The 17,247-nt window shown below is 35.9% G+C and overlaps 1 protein-coding gene across 1 annotated transcript; it reads right to left on the bottom strand.

Moving 5' to 3' along the window:
* Positions 1 to 1,053: 1,053 nt before the first annotated feature.
* LOC106877355 (THAP domain-containing protein 2) lies at positions 1,054 to 16,834 on the bottom strand. Its single transcript, XM_014926241.3, has 3 exons — positions 16,621 to 16,834; positions 4,477 to 4,667; positions 1,054 to 1,313 (listed from the first exon to the last, which is right to left on the bottom strand). Exons 1-3 carry the CDS (start codon positions 16,801 to 16,803, stop codon positions 1,193 to 1,195), a joined length of 495 nt encoding a protein of 164 aa, XP_014781727.1. The 5' UTR covers positions 16,804 to 16,834; the 3' UTR covers positions 1,054 to 1,192.
* Positions 16,835 to 17,247: the final 413 nt, after the last annotated feature.

The following is a 17,247-nucleotide window of genomic DNA, read 5'->3' as shown; positions in this document are numbered from 1 at the left end:
TTCTTTCTTTTATTGAAATGTCATGATTTTTTTTATACCCTTTTACTTCAGAACTTATATATATATATATATATATATATAGCAAGGTTTTCAAAATATACATCTTGTGAAGACTTTCAAAATTTTTAAAGGTCATACGTAAATTTAAATCCAAAAAGTGAAAGTTTTTTAATGCTGTTTTAATAAATGTCAAAAGCTGTGGAGATAAACAAACAGCAAACTAAGCTTGTGAGCTGGTTGTGATACTTGGTTGAAACTATGTCAGTTTCATTTTATTTTCTATATTAATAGTCTTTGAAGCAAGAATTTATGTCATAACTTCTCATTTCTTTTTGTGGTGTGAACCTGAAGATTTTTGCCTATATAAACAGTCACTTTATTAAATAAGAATTCACTGTATTAATAACCAATTAAATATTTGATTCAACAATGACATTATCACTCATCTTCACCTTATATACACACTTTACTGAACTCTGAACTGCACATGACTGCATTTCAAATAGCATTGTTTGGGGCCAGAAAACATGAACTAAGTACTCTTCTGTATGAGAGAAAGTTTAGCACAACTAGCATCGAAAAATATTTTTTCGATGCTAGTTGTGCAATTTTTAAGTTTCAGAGACTATTGGAACTCAAAATCAACTCCAAGACTAGAAATTGATGCCCAGTAATCAATTTCTTGTAAATATGAAACACCTAGTTGGGCAGGTGAAAGTGATACAACAGCAATAGGTAAAAACAACATTCATAGTATATACCAACGACTATTACATCATATCAGTAAATTTCATCAAAAGCATTTGTTAAGTTTTTATGATTTTTGTACTGGACAGACTACATTTCATTAAAATCACTAGTTTCTTGCAGGGGCTGGGAGATTTATGTAGAGAAAGTACAACAGGACTTTAGGATTTACAGGTGATTTTGTTTGGATCGGTTAAAGATATTTAATAAATGTTAAACAATAAAAAAGGGAACAGACAGTTGCAGGTTTTTTTTCTGTTTTATGGTAAATAAATGTAAAATCATTGAAATAATATAATGATCATACATGAATATAGAAAACATTTTATTACAACAAATTTAGTTTTGAGATCTTTGAAGTTTTGATGTAGTGGAAATTTGGCCAATGAGAATTCAGCAATTGAGTTACATGACTAAGTGTGAAAGATTTGTTTCTTAGAAAAATTTAACAAAATTCAAGTTTTGAGAATTTAATAAGGCTCAGTGCAGCTTCAAATTCTTCCCGAAATCCATTGGCTGGTTCATAACTGTGATCAACACATGCTTCAAGAAACACACCTTCTTCCCTGATAATGAGAAGAATAAAGTTTTATTTTTGAAATAGTTTACCAAGAAATAAGTTTTAATTTTTAAAGCTTTTGATATTGTAATGATTTAATATCACATATTACAGATGTTGTACCAAGGGTAGTTGAAGAGGATTTCAGCTGAGGAATTAGTAGGGTGCCAAACAACTGTCAGTAATTGCCTTTTAACATTGCATCACTAGCTTTGATTTGTCTATGGTCCATAAGTAGCTCTCACTAGTTCAGTTCATCCATCCATCGATCTATCTTCCTTGCCCACTATTCTTAGAAGAGTCATGGGGGTAGTATCATCAGGTACATCCTCCATAGGGTCCCACCAAAAGTAACTGTCATTAGACTTTCCTAATGGATTCCAAGCATGACCAACTGAGACTATGGATATTATCTAACCATCTCATTCTTGATTTACCCCTAGCTCTTCTGTTTGTTGGCTCAGCTTGAAGAATCCATGTTATGATGATTCTTCCTTAATCATGCATCTATAGTACCAGAGCTATGCACTCTGTAAATAGAAACCATGAATGCTCTCTACTATATAAATTGAGGAAGTAGTGTATAAATAATGAGTCATTACTTGGTTAGCTTGTAAAGAGATAAAGGGATGAACTCCACTAGGTTGACTAGCTCCTCAGTAGACATCCTAATTGACATCCAAACAAATCCAGTGGGTTACAGGACTTATGATGAAATAAACATTGTGTTGATAGTTTGTTCCATGCATACACTCATTTCTTGTAAGCATAAAGTAACTAGGTTGACTCCATTGTGCTTAAATTCTTTTACCAATTTTCTCCACCATGAAATACAATGTTACAATGGTTAATTTCAAAAAAGTGCTATACAATATTTAGACAATTAAATCAAGTTTTGGAATTGTGCTTATTAGTCAAGTGGTATGACCTGAGAATGTGTGTTGAAACAATAATGTAGAAAGTCATGATAACCTTCTAAAACACAAATATTCTGTTATATTCACTTTCATTGTATTATGTAGTAATATATATTATAGTATATACATCACTCTAAGTGGTTAGAGTGTCGGGCTCACAGTCATGAGGTAATGAGTTCAATTCCCGAACTGGGCTGTGTGTTTGTTCTTGAGCACGACACTTTATTTCACATTACTCCAGTTCACTCTGCTGTAGAAATGAGTTGTGATGTCACTGATGCCAAGCTGTATCAACCTTTAACTTTCCCTTAGATAACATCAGTGGTGTGGAGAGGGGAAGCTGGTATTCCATAAACAACCTTGCCCTGACTTGTGCCTCAGAGAGTAACTTTCTAGGTGCAATCTCATGGTCGTTCATAACCAAAGAGGGTCCTTTTTATACTATAAAGCAGGCATGGTCAACTTTTTTTGAGTAGTGGGCTGCATGAGACATGGCTCATTATCAGGCAGGCTACAATATTTTTAACAGGTCAATGATTGCCTAAAGGTTCTTCACTGACTCAAAGTTTTGTAAAAAGACTGGCAGGGTGAATAACTTGGCAAATAAGCTAAACAAGTATAAATCAGTAATCTTCCAAACTTTGTAGAGTTCACACTATATTGAATTTATTGCAGGTCATTTTACTATTGAGAAAACAAATATCTGTTGTAAGACTTTTGCATATATAGTACAGAAATTTTTTATTATTTTCATTTAAAAAAAAAAAGCAAAGAAAACTGATGTTAGATTTTTTTCATTCAAAATATAATAAAAGACCAACTAATGTCTATACAAAATGAAGAACAGAATTGAGAATACATTTCTCAGTACTTAGTATATTCTCTAACTTCTTTTCCCTTCAATGTAACAATACGTCACACATAATTCTAGAGCAGAATACATAGACTATAATCTAATGCAGGGGTTTTCAAACTTTTTGACTTGCGGACCCCTTTATATTTCAGGCTTTACCTTAGGGACCCCCTTACAAACGCTTATGAAATTTATACATAAATATTTGCTTAAAATAACATATATTTTTACATTTATTTATTTAACAGTATTTAACAAAATAGGTTTATTGTCAATTAAAAGATTTCGATTAAAAAACATATATAAAATCAAATTGCCCATAAAAAGTATTTGCTGTCCACGGACCCTGTCTTGTCCTTGCGGAACCCCTGTGGTCCACGGACCACAGTTTGAAAACCCCTGATCTAATGCATCTCAAAAACTCAAATAATTTTAAGTTGCTGTTGTTTAATCAATCCCATCCTATATAGGATAGTACCATATCAGGAGAAATATTACTATATCATCCAAACCAGTGGTTCTCAATTATATGACCCATATAAGATTTTGTTGGTAAAATTTATGTGCAATGAACTAGTTATATTTTTACAATACACAAAATATTCAAATATTTTTAATGCAATTCCTAATAATATTTAATCATAAAAAATATAAGAGTTTTAGACACTGAATGGCTATGAGAGTCCCAACCCTAACTAAAATAAGAACCAAAGGGGTCCGTAGGCAAAAAAAATGGTTGAGAACCATTTTAAGAATAGGTGAACTGAAGCAATGAAGAATTAAGTGCATGGATTAAATACAAAACAAAGTACCTGTACTTGAAACTTGTTTTGCTAGTTGTCCTATCTGTCACTCATTTTAAATATCACCACCTAACTTTGGTGTGTCTTTAGCAGAGTCCACTTTGTTGGAAGCATCTGGACCAGGTTTTCAGTCTGAGTTGCTTCTTACTGCAGTAACCTCTAAATCATAACTGACACTCAAACACATACACACAACAGTAGTCTCAGGGGTTCTCAAAATGTGATGGCTGCTGCTTTTTTTGCCTTCCAGAATAACTCCTATAAAGATCAATACCATGTCCACTCTGCAATTCTACTTATATAGAAACACTGAGCGAGTATACTCATTCTTAAAAGAGAAAATTTGGAAGATGAAATAGCTATTGCACTAATGATAATGTCACTGATAATGACACAATAAATGCTGTTGCAACTGGGCAATGTAAACCTTCCTGTAATTTTAAACCTAACTATGTCTAAGTCTATCAATTTTAAGATTGACTTGACTGAATAAGACTGAAAGAACATGATCAGCAGGTTGAACCACCCAAAGAAGAATATAACAATTTCATGATGGGTGAAAAATTACGTGTAAGAAAAACAAAAAATACTATTTACCGATCTAGTTGCCTGTTCAATGACTTCAGGCTGTGTGAGGATTTATTGTTGTTTTGGCTGTCTTTGGATTTTGTAGTCCATCTGAATATGCATGGAATTGCTCCTTTTCGTAGATCTCGTCTCCCAGTCAAAGTTCGCTTAAAATCGTCAGGTCTAAAATGTGCACTACACACTTTGGTGTGCTTTCTGATCTAGAAAATTGCAATCAGTTAAGAGAAAAACAAATACTATGGAAATATTTTTTAAAAAATTACACAGACAACTTGAAAATAAATAGACACCATCCTTTGCAAAAGATTTATTTCTAGAAAATAAATAATGTCATTTGACGCATTTAAATACTTGATCTAGCATTCAGTAGACATGCCCTGTACATAATACATTAACAAGTTTGAAGCACTAAGTTGGGTCAGCACAGATAAAATGGCTAAATGAGGACGTCTATTTACTTTTGAGATATCTGTGTATACAAGATGTCAACAATTGTATGTATGAATTATTGAAGCATGATTTTACAAACAAGACATCATCATCATCATCATCATCATCATCGTTTAACGTCCGCCTTCCATGCTAGCATGGGTTGGACGATTTGACTGAGGACTGGTGAAACCGGATGGCAACACCAGGCTCCAGTCTGATTTGGCAGAGTTTCTACAGCTGGATGCCCTTCCTAACGCCAACCACTCAGAGAGTGTAGTGGGTGCTTTTACGTGTCACCCGCACGAAAACGGCCACGCTCGAAATGGTGTCTTTTATGTGCCACCCGCACAAGCCAGTCCAGGGGCACTGGCAACGATCTCGCTCGAAAATCCTACAGGAGCCAGTCAGGCGGTACTGGCAACGGCCACGCTCAAAATGGTGCATAACATATATTAACTACTGCATATGATTACTTATAAACTATGTATATAAAGGTTCCTAATTTAGATATAAGGCCAATAATTTTTGAGGGGAAGTAGGGATTGGTTGATTCAATCAACACCAGTACTTACTAGTACTTTATTTTATCAACCCCAGAGGGATAAAAACCAAAAGTGATCTTGGTTGGATATGTCTCTAGTTTCTGTGGTAGTGGTTCAAGAGTCAGTATGTTTCTTAAGGATGAGAAGGGACACCCTTGCTGGACCCAGCACATGATGCTGAATGGTTGATAGGTGGCTGTTCACCTTAACCACCAAGCAGATTTATTGTCAATCACAGAAAATGGGACTTAAACCAGCTGTTGTAAGGATAACCACCAAGTATTAGATGTCAATCTTATTGAAAGTTTTCGATCTAAGTTGATCAGGGCACCCCACCCCTGCCTCCCATGAGAGATTTCTTACCCTACCTCTCTACGATGTATTGCACAAGGTGGAGGCTGTTGTGGATAGGTAAGGATGGTACATGTTTATATATCCCCAATCAGACCATCAATGATAGCTTCTTAGCAAAAATCTTGAAATCTGAGTTGAACAGAATTGTCGGCAAAAAAATTATCAATGTTATCCCATTTGTTTGGGTTCTTTCTCAGCACCATTCCTTAATTCACAGAACTGAGCATTCTTCCATTTTGCTGTTAGTTGCAATCAATATCTGTCAAGAGGTCTCCAAACAAATCTGGCATATAAAGTAAAGCTCATATGGCAGACCATCCAGGCTTGGCAATTTTTCCTCTGTATAGCCAACCATCACTTCTTTTATTTCTTAAGCTGTCATTAGCTTTTTGCAGCATTCTGCCTTTCTGGTTGTGAGTTGTGGTAGGCCATTGAAATAGACACAAAAGTTCATCCTGTGATCTGGCCTTCCACCCATCCCAAACAATCAAGCAAAGCATTACTGAAAATCCATACACAACTATTTGGGATCAAGTAACATATATCCACCATGGTCTGCCAAAAACCGAATTGTGTCTTTGTCTTCATTTTGCATTTCTGCCACTTAGGCTCATTAAACTGCTTTTGTCTCCTCATGACTTAGAGCACAAAACCTTAGCCTTGCAATATAGCCTTTGGGCTTCATGTTCAAGAATTGATCAAAGCCAATCAATCTCATCACAGGCATGTCAGTTGCCTTTCCTAAGCAGTTTCTAAGTTACCCTCTATTCTAGTTTTCTCTATCACTACTTCCTTACTAAAGTTAATCAATTCTGTTTTTTTTTTAAATTACTCTTTTCAAGGCAAACTACTAATTGTTAACAATTTATCCTGTCAATGCCCACTTAACTAATTTGCTGATCTGCTCTCTGTAAGCATTGTGTGCTGAGAGTGATGCATTCAGTTTCCAGTGACCAGATCTCTGCCTACAAAGCCTATCCAAGTCAATTGTACAGAGCACAAATTTGTGGTCTGTGTAGCTGGTTTTAAATTGTGGACAACCTATGCTATCCTTATCTACTAGTCAGCTGAAATACTCTTTCAAGAAACACTACTGAATACTCTATCTAGAAATAATGTGGGTAACCTGATACAGTTTGTCCATGACCACATTGGCACATCTGAGAAATCCAGTCAGTACCTGATAGGCAGTTGGAAACATCTGAGCAGGTTTGTAAGACTTTAACACCCACCACTTCAATCAGCTAGTTCCACAGAGCCCAAGTCCCACTAGAGCAAGGAGTGAGATGTCTCCAGGAGACACTGTAGATACCTACAGAAATCTGGACACCTGACCTCTGATGATCCATAGATGGTTACTAATCTGAAGCTATGACCTTCACTGTTCGTCATGTCTAGTGCCACCAATTTCCTTTCTGGGTCCAAGATGGTTCAAAGCAACACAACAACTTCACCTCCCAATCATGGTTGACTTGAGGTAAGTGCTTTGTTTTTACATACAAATTTCCTTTCTATTACCAACCACTTTACAGCATACACTGGGTGCATTTCTATCATGCTGCCATAAGTAGTAGGAATAAAGAATTTTTCATATACTTATCTCACTGATGTTTGTGAAATCTATGTCACCTCTTCTTCCTTATTCTTGGCATGGCTTTCACAGTTGGATGCCTTCCCTACCATGACCTACCATGGATTGAATTGATTTTTATCTTGCCATCAGCAATAAAAGGCTGTCTGCAGCAGAACCAAAAAGTCTTCTCTTCTCTGTATCTGCTTTTATTCAAAGCTACTGCTTTAAAGTGAGTTGCCTGTAATTGCAGTTTGTGGAGTCCTTATCTCCTCCTTTTATTGATGTACTTCTTTTCAATTAATTTTTTAATAATTAAGAATTTAGAAGAAGTCACATAAGTTTTCCATTTATTAGTATATTAATATAGTGTTTGCAACATAATAAATGGTTATTATATAAAATTATGGTGTGCAGTTTTAATTTAAATACAATCACTTCAAGCAATGTTTTTTTCATTTTTATTAGAAACAGCAGCAGTCTCCGGTAGATTGATATCAAAAAGGTTAACATTAAAATAGATTAACAGAGAAATAGACACCATAATTACATGGTGTTTTACTGACAACAGTTTTTTAAAAATGCTAATATGGTTAAACTTGTTTTCCACATTTAGATATTTGCATAACATTGGAGCCCATGTTACAACTGAATACTTTTTATACTACTGGTTCTTTCCTCTACCATTGATGTACTGTCTGAAAAAAACAAACTAATGAAACTTGACAAGAAAGCAGAACACAGTGGCTGTAGTAAGGTTCGGACAAATGTAATAATGTCAACAGTCCAACACCTTGCACTGAATTGGCACTAAGCCACTACCAATGCAATTGATAAAACAAAAAGCATTTGAAACAAAAAAAAAAAAAAAAAAGAATCAATTTCTTATGACTATATAGTTTTCTTTTATTCTTTTACTTGTTTCAGTCATTTGACTGCAGCCATGTTGGAGCACTGTCTTCAGTTGAACAAATCAACTCTAAGACTTATTTTTTGTAAGCCTAGTACTTATTCTATCAGTCTGTTTTGCTGAACCACTAAGTTATGGAGATGTAAACACACCAACATCGGTTGTCAAGCGATGATGGGGGGACAAACACACAAATATATACATATATATATATATATATATATATATATATATATATATATATATATATATACATACACACACAACAGGCTTCTTTCTCTTTCCATTTACCAAATCCACTCGCAAGGTTTTGGTCAGCCCAAGGCTATAGTAGAAGACACTTGCCCAAGGTGCCATGCAGTGGGACTGAACCCGGAAACATGTGGTTGGGAAGCAAGCTTCTTACCACACAGCCGTACCTGCACCTATTTCTCACAAATTTTTGAATAACGCCTATTCAAATAAAATTATCAAACATAAATACAGTATAATGAAAATTGGTGATAAAGACATTTTTACAGTATCTAATTTATGGCTCTGAGTTCAATTCACATCACATTAAATGTGTTTCCTTTCTCACAAATTTTCGCCTTCACTTAGTCAAAAGAGACCAGATTGCCCAACATTCTCCATGGCAGGAGGCAGAAAATCATGGTTAGGAGCAGCTGTGCCTCATGGAGAACGGGAATGGAGTCTTCTGGGTGGTTCAGATGACTGGGCATGCTCAGCAGGCTTTCTAGGATTAACAAAACAATCAGAAATCATCAGGAAGAGTGGTTTGAAGCTGGATATCATACTCCATTTCAGTTCATCAAAGTAACTGATTTTAACTGAACTCACCTAGCCATTTGAAAATAGAATGAAAGAGGCACAGATGTTCGCAACGAAAAAATACACCAGTCTGGCCAACAGCCTCAGAGAAGCAAACTTCCGGGTCAAGGTTGGAGCCAGAGGTTTTGTGGGCAAATCTGCTTACGATTTAATGAAACAACTCTCAGTCTCTGTGAAGCTTCGTACTTTTTGGTTATTTCACCCCCATTATAAAATTGCCATTAAAAAACTGGGTTATCTCCCCACTAAAAAGTTGAGTTTACGCGGTGACAGGAGATTGGATTAAGAGGGTTAGATTCAATACCAACACATTGTTGACTTTTGGCCTCCTTAATAGGCACGGTATGATTTGTTATAGAAATGTTATTAGATTCAATAAGATGTTTAATTTTCTCAGTTTTCATGTTTATTAGTTTTTTCAGTTTTGTATGATTTGTTACAAAAATATTCTTTTTTACTCTAGGCTCAAGGCCCGAAATTTTTGGGGAGGGGGCCAGTCGGATCTTTTTTAAAACGGGGGCCACATTTTTCATTAACGAAACACTTTGAAACTTGGAACACTGGTAGAATGTGTCATATAAAACATCTTTTTCTCTTAGTCTTCTTTAAAAAAAAAGAAATCCATAAATTATTCCATGTTAAAGTTGTCATATTTCTGTAATTTCAACCAATCACTGACGTCCATTCAGCCGATATACATTAAGTGCCGACTACATAAACAAACGATTCTGAAACAATTAACCCTAACCCTAACCCTAACTCTAACCCTAACCCTAGGGTTAGGGTTAGGGTTAGGGTTAAAGCAAATTTAAAATGAAAAAAGCAAATAAAACGAAGGTATGGAGATTAAATACGCTTTACATCGCTTAATGAGCCAAAGGAGTAAATGTAAACAACTGAATACTTGTCAGTGAATGGTTGAAATTATCGAAATAAGACAATTTTTTACATGAAATAAATTCGAATACAAAAGTATTTTTCTGTTCTATAACACAAAATAGATAAGTATACGAAGTTTGAAAGTCTTTCGGTACCAAAAACACTACGTAAAACATTAATGAAAAATGTGGCCCCCGTTTTAAAAAAGATCCGGCCAGTCGATTAGATCGACCCAGTATACAACTGGTACTTAATTTACGACCCTAAAAGGATGAAAGGCAAGGTCAACCTTGGGGGAATTTGAAACGAAATACCGCTAAGCATTTCGCCTGGCGTGCTAACGTTTCTGCCAGCTCGCAGCCTTTTTGTTATAAAAATATTATTAGATGCAATAAGATGTTTAATCTTTTCACTTTTCATGTTTATTAATTTTTCATTTTTTTCTTTTGTTTTATTGAGGGTTAAACAATTTTTTTAGTTGGGGGAGATAACCCAATTTTTTAATGGTGGGGGGAGCGAGGAGATAACCAAAAAGTACAGGGAAGCCCTACAGGCAATATCAGAAATGTACTAGCTAGATGGCGTCGAAGAGGAACATAAACGACCACAACGCCGTTTGAAGGCAAATATTTTTTCTTTATTTTAACGTTAAGGGAAATAACTCTGAATAATATCATTCCCTGCTACCATGAGAACCAACGTTATTTCTTCATTATGAACAAGTCTGAAAGTTGTGTCAACAGAGAGAGGTTACAATTAGATGAAATCTCCAAGCGGTTTAAATGCGCAAGTCTCTGACATCCAAGTGGCTAAAATGTGTCAGCAGAAGGGGACACAGGAGTCATGACCTGGATGCAGCTTGGCTTGCGTGGGGCTTTCTTCTCTGAAGACCTGCTGTTCAGCTCTGTTCCTACCCCTACCACCATCAACAGGACGAGAATTTTGAATTAACTTATGCCCAGTAGTTTATCAATAGGATGAAGTGTCAAGGTAAAAAATGTAATACCCAACACCAGTGTAGGACTATGGCCTGTTAGTCCTGAAGTTCCCATCTGTTTGTTTTTAAGCAAGTCTACCATTCATCGCTGGCTTGCCAGCCCTGCCGCAACTTCACCACATTACTCGTTTTTGCATTGAAGAGTTTTTCTCAAGAACACAACACATTGCCTAGTCCAAGTATTTGAACCATAATCTTACCAACACCCTAACTGCTAATCCACGCACGTCCACCAAACGTCAAGGTATTTAATTAGAATTTGACTACATGTCAACAAACATGAAAATAATTTTAAAAAATTAGTTCCCGTTTCATGCAAAAATTCATCATTTCAAAAAAATAAGAGTTAATTAGAAAATGAAAAATTAAATCACATATGACAATGAATAGGGAATATATCAACAAATGACATGTTGATGTACAGTCTAAGTGGGGCAACTAATGAATAGCTAAAAACAACATGTCCTACAGGAAACATTTGGTGGATTTTAGTTGTTTACATAATAAGCCTTGCAATACAATAACCTTCAATGGGTTTACTTTTCAGAGCACCAATGGAAGAAGTGGACCACAAGGGGGACTGCATTGAAAAATAAACCTCATCTGGTCATATTCCAGGAGAATATCTTGGTCAGCCAATGAGCTTTTCAGCTGACCCTTGTAAAGAATAATTTATTGAACAACTGCTGACACAATAAAGCAATCAATGATATTTCAGAATTATGCTACATACCAAGGAACTACTAAAACATCTTGAATAGTGCACCCATCATGTATAGCTTTAAAAATACTCATCACACATCATCTCTGTCATCCTAATTTTAATATACATTTTTCAATGCTACCTTGGATTTAATGGGACAGATCTACTGTACTGAATAAGACTGCAACTATGGCTCTGTAATTAAAGTTGCTTTAGAATCATTTAGTTCCAAGTTCAATTTCAATGTGTAGCACATTGGCCAAGTACTGTCTACCATAACTTCAGGCTGGTCAATATCATGTGAGTAGAATTTTGTAAACAGAAACTGTATAACCCATTATTGCTTCTTCTCAATCCTAACTTATCTTGTCTATGAGGCCTGAAATTTGATCTCACAACTGCTTTCTTTACTTCAAGTACTTTTCATTGTTAGCTCATTGCACCTCTTTTCCCAACAGATATAAACATATGCCAGTGCCTTTTTTTCCCCTTAGTACACCATGCTCACCTAGTATTCATTCTACCTTTCATAGAAGTTCCTGTTGTCTGTTTAACAGACTATATTTAACCTGTTTCTCTAATCCTCAAAGATCTTCCATGCCCAGTTCCACGTCTTCCCACCATGCAGCGTTATATTTCTTACAACTGATTCATAGTCACAGTCCATATCCATAAAATGCAAACATACTCTCATTAACAATTGTCAACTTCTTATCATCAAACACTGAGTCCTTTTCTCTACTGGTATTCTTCATTATGCCTCATCTTCCAGACTGAACTGAATATGCTTCCTAATACTTTATCATTAATGTTATGCTTTTCCATTGTCAGAGCTGGGTTAAGCAATAAACAAAATAAGCAATATGCTTAGGACACCAGAGAAAGGAACACTACAAAGTATTTTCGAAGGCCAGATTGCAAATGACAATAATTTAAAAAAATTGTACACAATTAGTATTTTCCTATCTGTTGTCCTAGTTATAAGTAAATAATTTGCATACATATAATTTGTGTAGTCACGGCTGTGTGGTAAGATGCTTACTTCCCAACCACATAGTTCCAGGTTCAATCCCACTGTGTGGCACCTTGGGCAAGTACCTTCTACTATAGGTGTGTTTAAGAATGTTTTTCTTAGGAAATGGTAGTACAATATATTCATAAAGTGAGTGGATTTGGTAAACATCATCATCATTTAACGTCTGCTTTCCATGCTGGCATAGGTTGGACGGTTTGACTGAGGACTGGTGAGCCAGAGGCTGCACCAAGCTCAATCTGATTTGGCTAAGTTTCTACAGCTGGATGCCCTTCCTAATGCCAACCACTCCAGGAGTGTAGTTGGTGCTCTTACGTGTCACCGGCACAAGGGACAGTCAGGCGGTTCAGGCAATGACCATGCTCAAAAGGTGTTTTTACATGCTACCTGCACGGGAGCCAGTCCGGCGGCACTGTCGAATGTTGTATTTGCCCCTGGTCATTACTTGATAACTGATACTGGTGTGTTTAAATCCTTGTAACTTAGTGGTTCAGCAAAAGAGACTGATAGAATAAGTACTAGGCTCACAAAGAATAAGTGCTGGGATCAATTTCTTCAACTAAATCCCTTTAAGGTTTAAAGTTGACTGTGGCAGAATTTGAACTCAAAACATAAAACTGGAAGAAATGCCACTAGATCATCTGATGCTCTAATGATTCTGCTCAGCTCTGATTTTGGCAGAAGGCCAGTAATTTGAGGGGAGGGTGAAGTGAATTACATTGACTCCAATACTTGACTGGAACTTATTTTATTGACTCATAAGTGATAAAAGGCAAAGTTGATCCTGGCAGAATTTGAACTTAGAACATAATGAGTCAGAAGAAATACTGCTAGGTATTTTGTCCAACACTAATGATTCTGCCAATTTGTTGCTTTAATTAGCATTGCCATACCTGAACAGTCAAAATTTAAGGTACCTCCACTGACAATTACCATGCTCCTCTGTAGCTCTACCCAACATACCTTTGATGTTAAATATATAATTTTTGTAAGTAATAGAGGTGGAGATTCCAGACTTTCAGAGAATTTTTAAAATTCTTCCCAGATTCAAATTTTGACATCAAAACATGTCCTGGAAACTACGGACGTATCACAACCCTAGCCTTAATAATACTAATCCTAATAATAATAATTCAAATTTTGGCACAAGGCCAGAAATTTGGAGGAAGGGCAAGTCAAGTTATATCAACCCCAGTTCCCAACTGGTACTTATTCTATCGACTCTGAAAGAATTCATTTCAGTCAATCTCAGAAGAATTTGAAATCAGAATGTAGTTGGAAGAAATACAGCTAAGTAATTTTTCCAGTGCAGTTTCTGCCAGCTCACCACAATAATAATAATAGTTTCAAATTCTGACACAAGGCCAGCAATTTCAGTGGGGGTGAGAAGTCATTACAATGACCCCAGTGCTCAACTGGCACTTATTTTATTAACCCTGAAAGGATGAAAGGCAAAGTTGACCTTGGCGCAATTTGAACTCAAAATGTAAAGATGGACGAAATGCTGCTAAGCATTTTTTTTTTGGCACAGTAAGGATTCTGCCAGCTTGCCACAATAATAATAGTAATAATAATCCTTTCCACTATAGGCACTAAGCCTGGATTTTTTGTGGGGAGGGGGACAATCAATTACATCAACCCCAGTACTTGACTGGTACTTAAAGGATGAAAGGCAAAGTCAACCTCAGCAGGATTTGAACTCAGAACATAGTGAAAGGCGAAATACCACTAAGCAGTTTGTCCAGCACGCCAGCAATTCTACCAGCTCGCTGCCTTGATAATAATAATAATAATAATAATCCTTTCTACCATAGACACAAAACCTGAAATATTGCAGGAGGGAACTCATCGATTACATTAACCCCAGTGTTTCATTGGTACTTAATTTATTGACCTCAAGAGGATGAAATGCAAAGGCGACCTCAGTGGAATTTGAACTCAGAATGTAAAGACAAATGAAATGTCGCTAAGCATTTTGCCTGGCATGCTAACAATTCTGCCAGCTCACTGCTTTCAATAATAATAACAATAATAATAATAATAATAATAATGGTTTCAAATTTTGCCACAAGGGCAGCAATTTCGGGGGTGGGGTGAGTCGATTACGTCGACCCCCCAATGTTCAACTGGTACTTATTTTATTGAGACCACAAGGATGAAAGGCAAAGTTGACATCAGTGGAATTTGAACTCAGAACGTAATGACAGACGAAATGCCACAAAGCATTTTGCCTGGCATGCTAACGATTCTGCCAGTTCACTGCTTTCAATAATAATAATAATAATCCTTTCTGCTAAAGGCACAAGGCCTGAAATTTTGAGGGAGGAAACTAGTCGATTACATCAATCCCAGTGTTTCACTGATACTAAATTTATCGACCCCAAAGGGTGAAAGGCAAAGTCGACCTCGGCGGAATTTGAACTCAAAACGTAAAGACGGACGAAAAGCCGCTGAGCATTTTGCCCGGCGCGCTAACGATTCTGCCAGATAACAGCTTTCAATAATAATAATAATAATCTTTTCTACTTTAGGCACAAAGCCCGAAATTTTGGGGAAGGGGGCCAATCGATTAGATCGACCCCAGTACGCAACTGGTACTTAATTTATCGATCCCGAAAGGAAGAAAGGCAAAGTCAACCTCGGCGGAATTTGAACTCAGAACGTAAAAAACGGACGAAAAGCCGCTAAGCATTTTGACCGGCGTGCTAACGATTCTGCCAGCTAACAGCCTTCAAGAAGAAGAAGAAAGAGGAGGAGGAAGAGGAGGAGAAGAAGAATCATTATAATTATTTTCTTAACTACTAACGGTTAACAAAAACATAACAATTTGTTAATTAAATACCAATCCACATAAAGAACTTCGTGTGCTATTGGTTGAGGATTGGAATCGAGCACTGGATTTCACTGGATTAAAATTTACAGCAAACAACCAATTCATTCGTTATAGCAACAACAAAGATAAAAGCTGTTAACGGCCTTAAAAGTATTTTTCAAAGAGAGACCCCCGCTAGACTCCACTTTAAAAAACACTCGTGTAAAGTGTGCTGCAGCATCATTAACAAGTCCCTGCTCTGTCTTATCAGTAATTCAACAACTGGTGTTTACATGTGATACAAGCCAACGAAGGTGCCTCAACCTGCTAGAAATAGCAACTGCATATGCTTTATCAAACTGCAATTTTTTTTTAAAGCAACATCACATAGGATAGTGTAGTCTCTGGTAGCCAAACTGTTGTGATGGTCACGACTGGAATACTTTTAATCATAGATGTGTTCAATCGGGGTTAACTGAGGTTAAACGACTACGACTACAAGTGATACGCCCACCTAACCTTCAAAAGAATAAATGAAATTTATAGATTTCATAGTCTGAAATAATTGTTTATATTTCTGATTGGCAGCGCTAAACATTGTATATTGAATAGGAAGTGCATGGTTTTGTGCGTGCGTGTGTTTAGATGCCAGATTGAAAATAACTTTTTAGAAAGGTAAAAATTAAAACCTACAAAAGCAATGTTATGAAAAGATAAGAAAAAAACAGATAAACTTATTTTAATTATAGAATTTTGATGATTTTTTTTTCTCTCGCCGCATTTTGGGAGTGCAACAGTATTTTTCTTCTTCGAAGTCGAGTGAAAGATAAAGTTCTTAAATAACTAATAACAGCTCTTACAAGGAGTGGGGAAAAGGTAGTACTAAGATAGTAATTTCAGCAAGTGCCGTAATTACATTTTCATTTTTATTTTATTTATTCATTTACTTATTTATTTTCGAGTTAAATCGCTTGCAAAGAAGTAAACGATATGCCCAGAATAATTTATAGATTTTTTTTTTCCATACTAGAAGGGAAACACCATTACACATGCACAGTATTGTTTATAATAACATATAAGCAGGTCTTACTCGGAAGAGAGGTCCTTCGTCTCTTTTTATTTTACTCGTCCACTCTTTGCGAAGTTTTTCATCTTTTGGGAAACTGTGGAAGGAAAGTATTTTATCGTGGTCGTAGCGTGCATCGTTTTTACACATAGGTACACAACAATGATGAGCCATGTTCGCTTGCTTCAGCGGCCTCGATTTCATCATTGACACTTGCACGGAAAACTACGGACTTTTACGGATATAACAGGTATAAGGATTTTCAAGATATCATTACTGAACAGAAATTCATTCATTTTATTTTGTTTTGTTTGTATTTTTTCTTTAAATTTCTTTTTTAATCTGTTCTTAATAGACTTGAAAATACAGTTTATGAAAATAAATAAAAAGATGAATTTACAATTCAAACTAATGTAAAACGAGAGAAGGTAACTATATTTTTTTAAAAATGTAAACGATTATGTAATGATAACTAATTCCAATGTTCATGCTTAAATTTAGTACCACAAATTATAATTTCTATTTTAATTCAACCTAGAGATTTCACTTCTTTAAGGTTTAGCTGTCTTTGAAAATGTAAAATGGAATGCTGAGAAAAGTTCTTTATGCAGACGACATTTTCAGGGGAAAAAAAATGAAAAGATTTTGATT

This window comes from Octopus bimaculoides, chromosome 4, assembly GCF_046866305.1.
Source record: "Octopus bimaculoides isolate indiv1 chromosome 4, ASM4686630v1, whole genome shotgun sequence".
NCBI lineage: Eukaryota > Metazoa > Mollusca > Cephalopoda > Octopoda > Octopodidae > Octopus > Octopus bimaculoides.
The sequence above is the reverse complement of the archived record's forward strand: the minus strand, read 5'-3'. Positions and strand labels throughout refer to the sequence as shown.

What these genes read in the sequence shown, in the direction of transcription:
- LOC106877355 (XM_014926241.3), bottom strand. Translation starts at nt 16,803, where the DNA reads ATGATGAAATCGAGGCCGCTGAAGCAAGCGAACATGGCTCATCATTGT. An exon ending in ACGAAGGACCTCTCTTCCGA is followed by an intron (nt 4,668 to 16,620) that starts GTAAGACCTGCT and finishes GCAATTTTCTAG; the next exon opens with ATCAGAAAGCACACCAAAGT. An exon ending in TTGAACAGGCAACTAGATCG is followed by an intron (nt 1,314 to 4,476) that starts GTAAATAGTATT and finishes TCTCATTATCAG; the next exon opens with GGAAGAAGGTGTGTTTCTTG.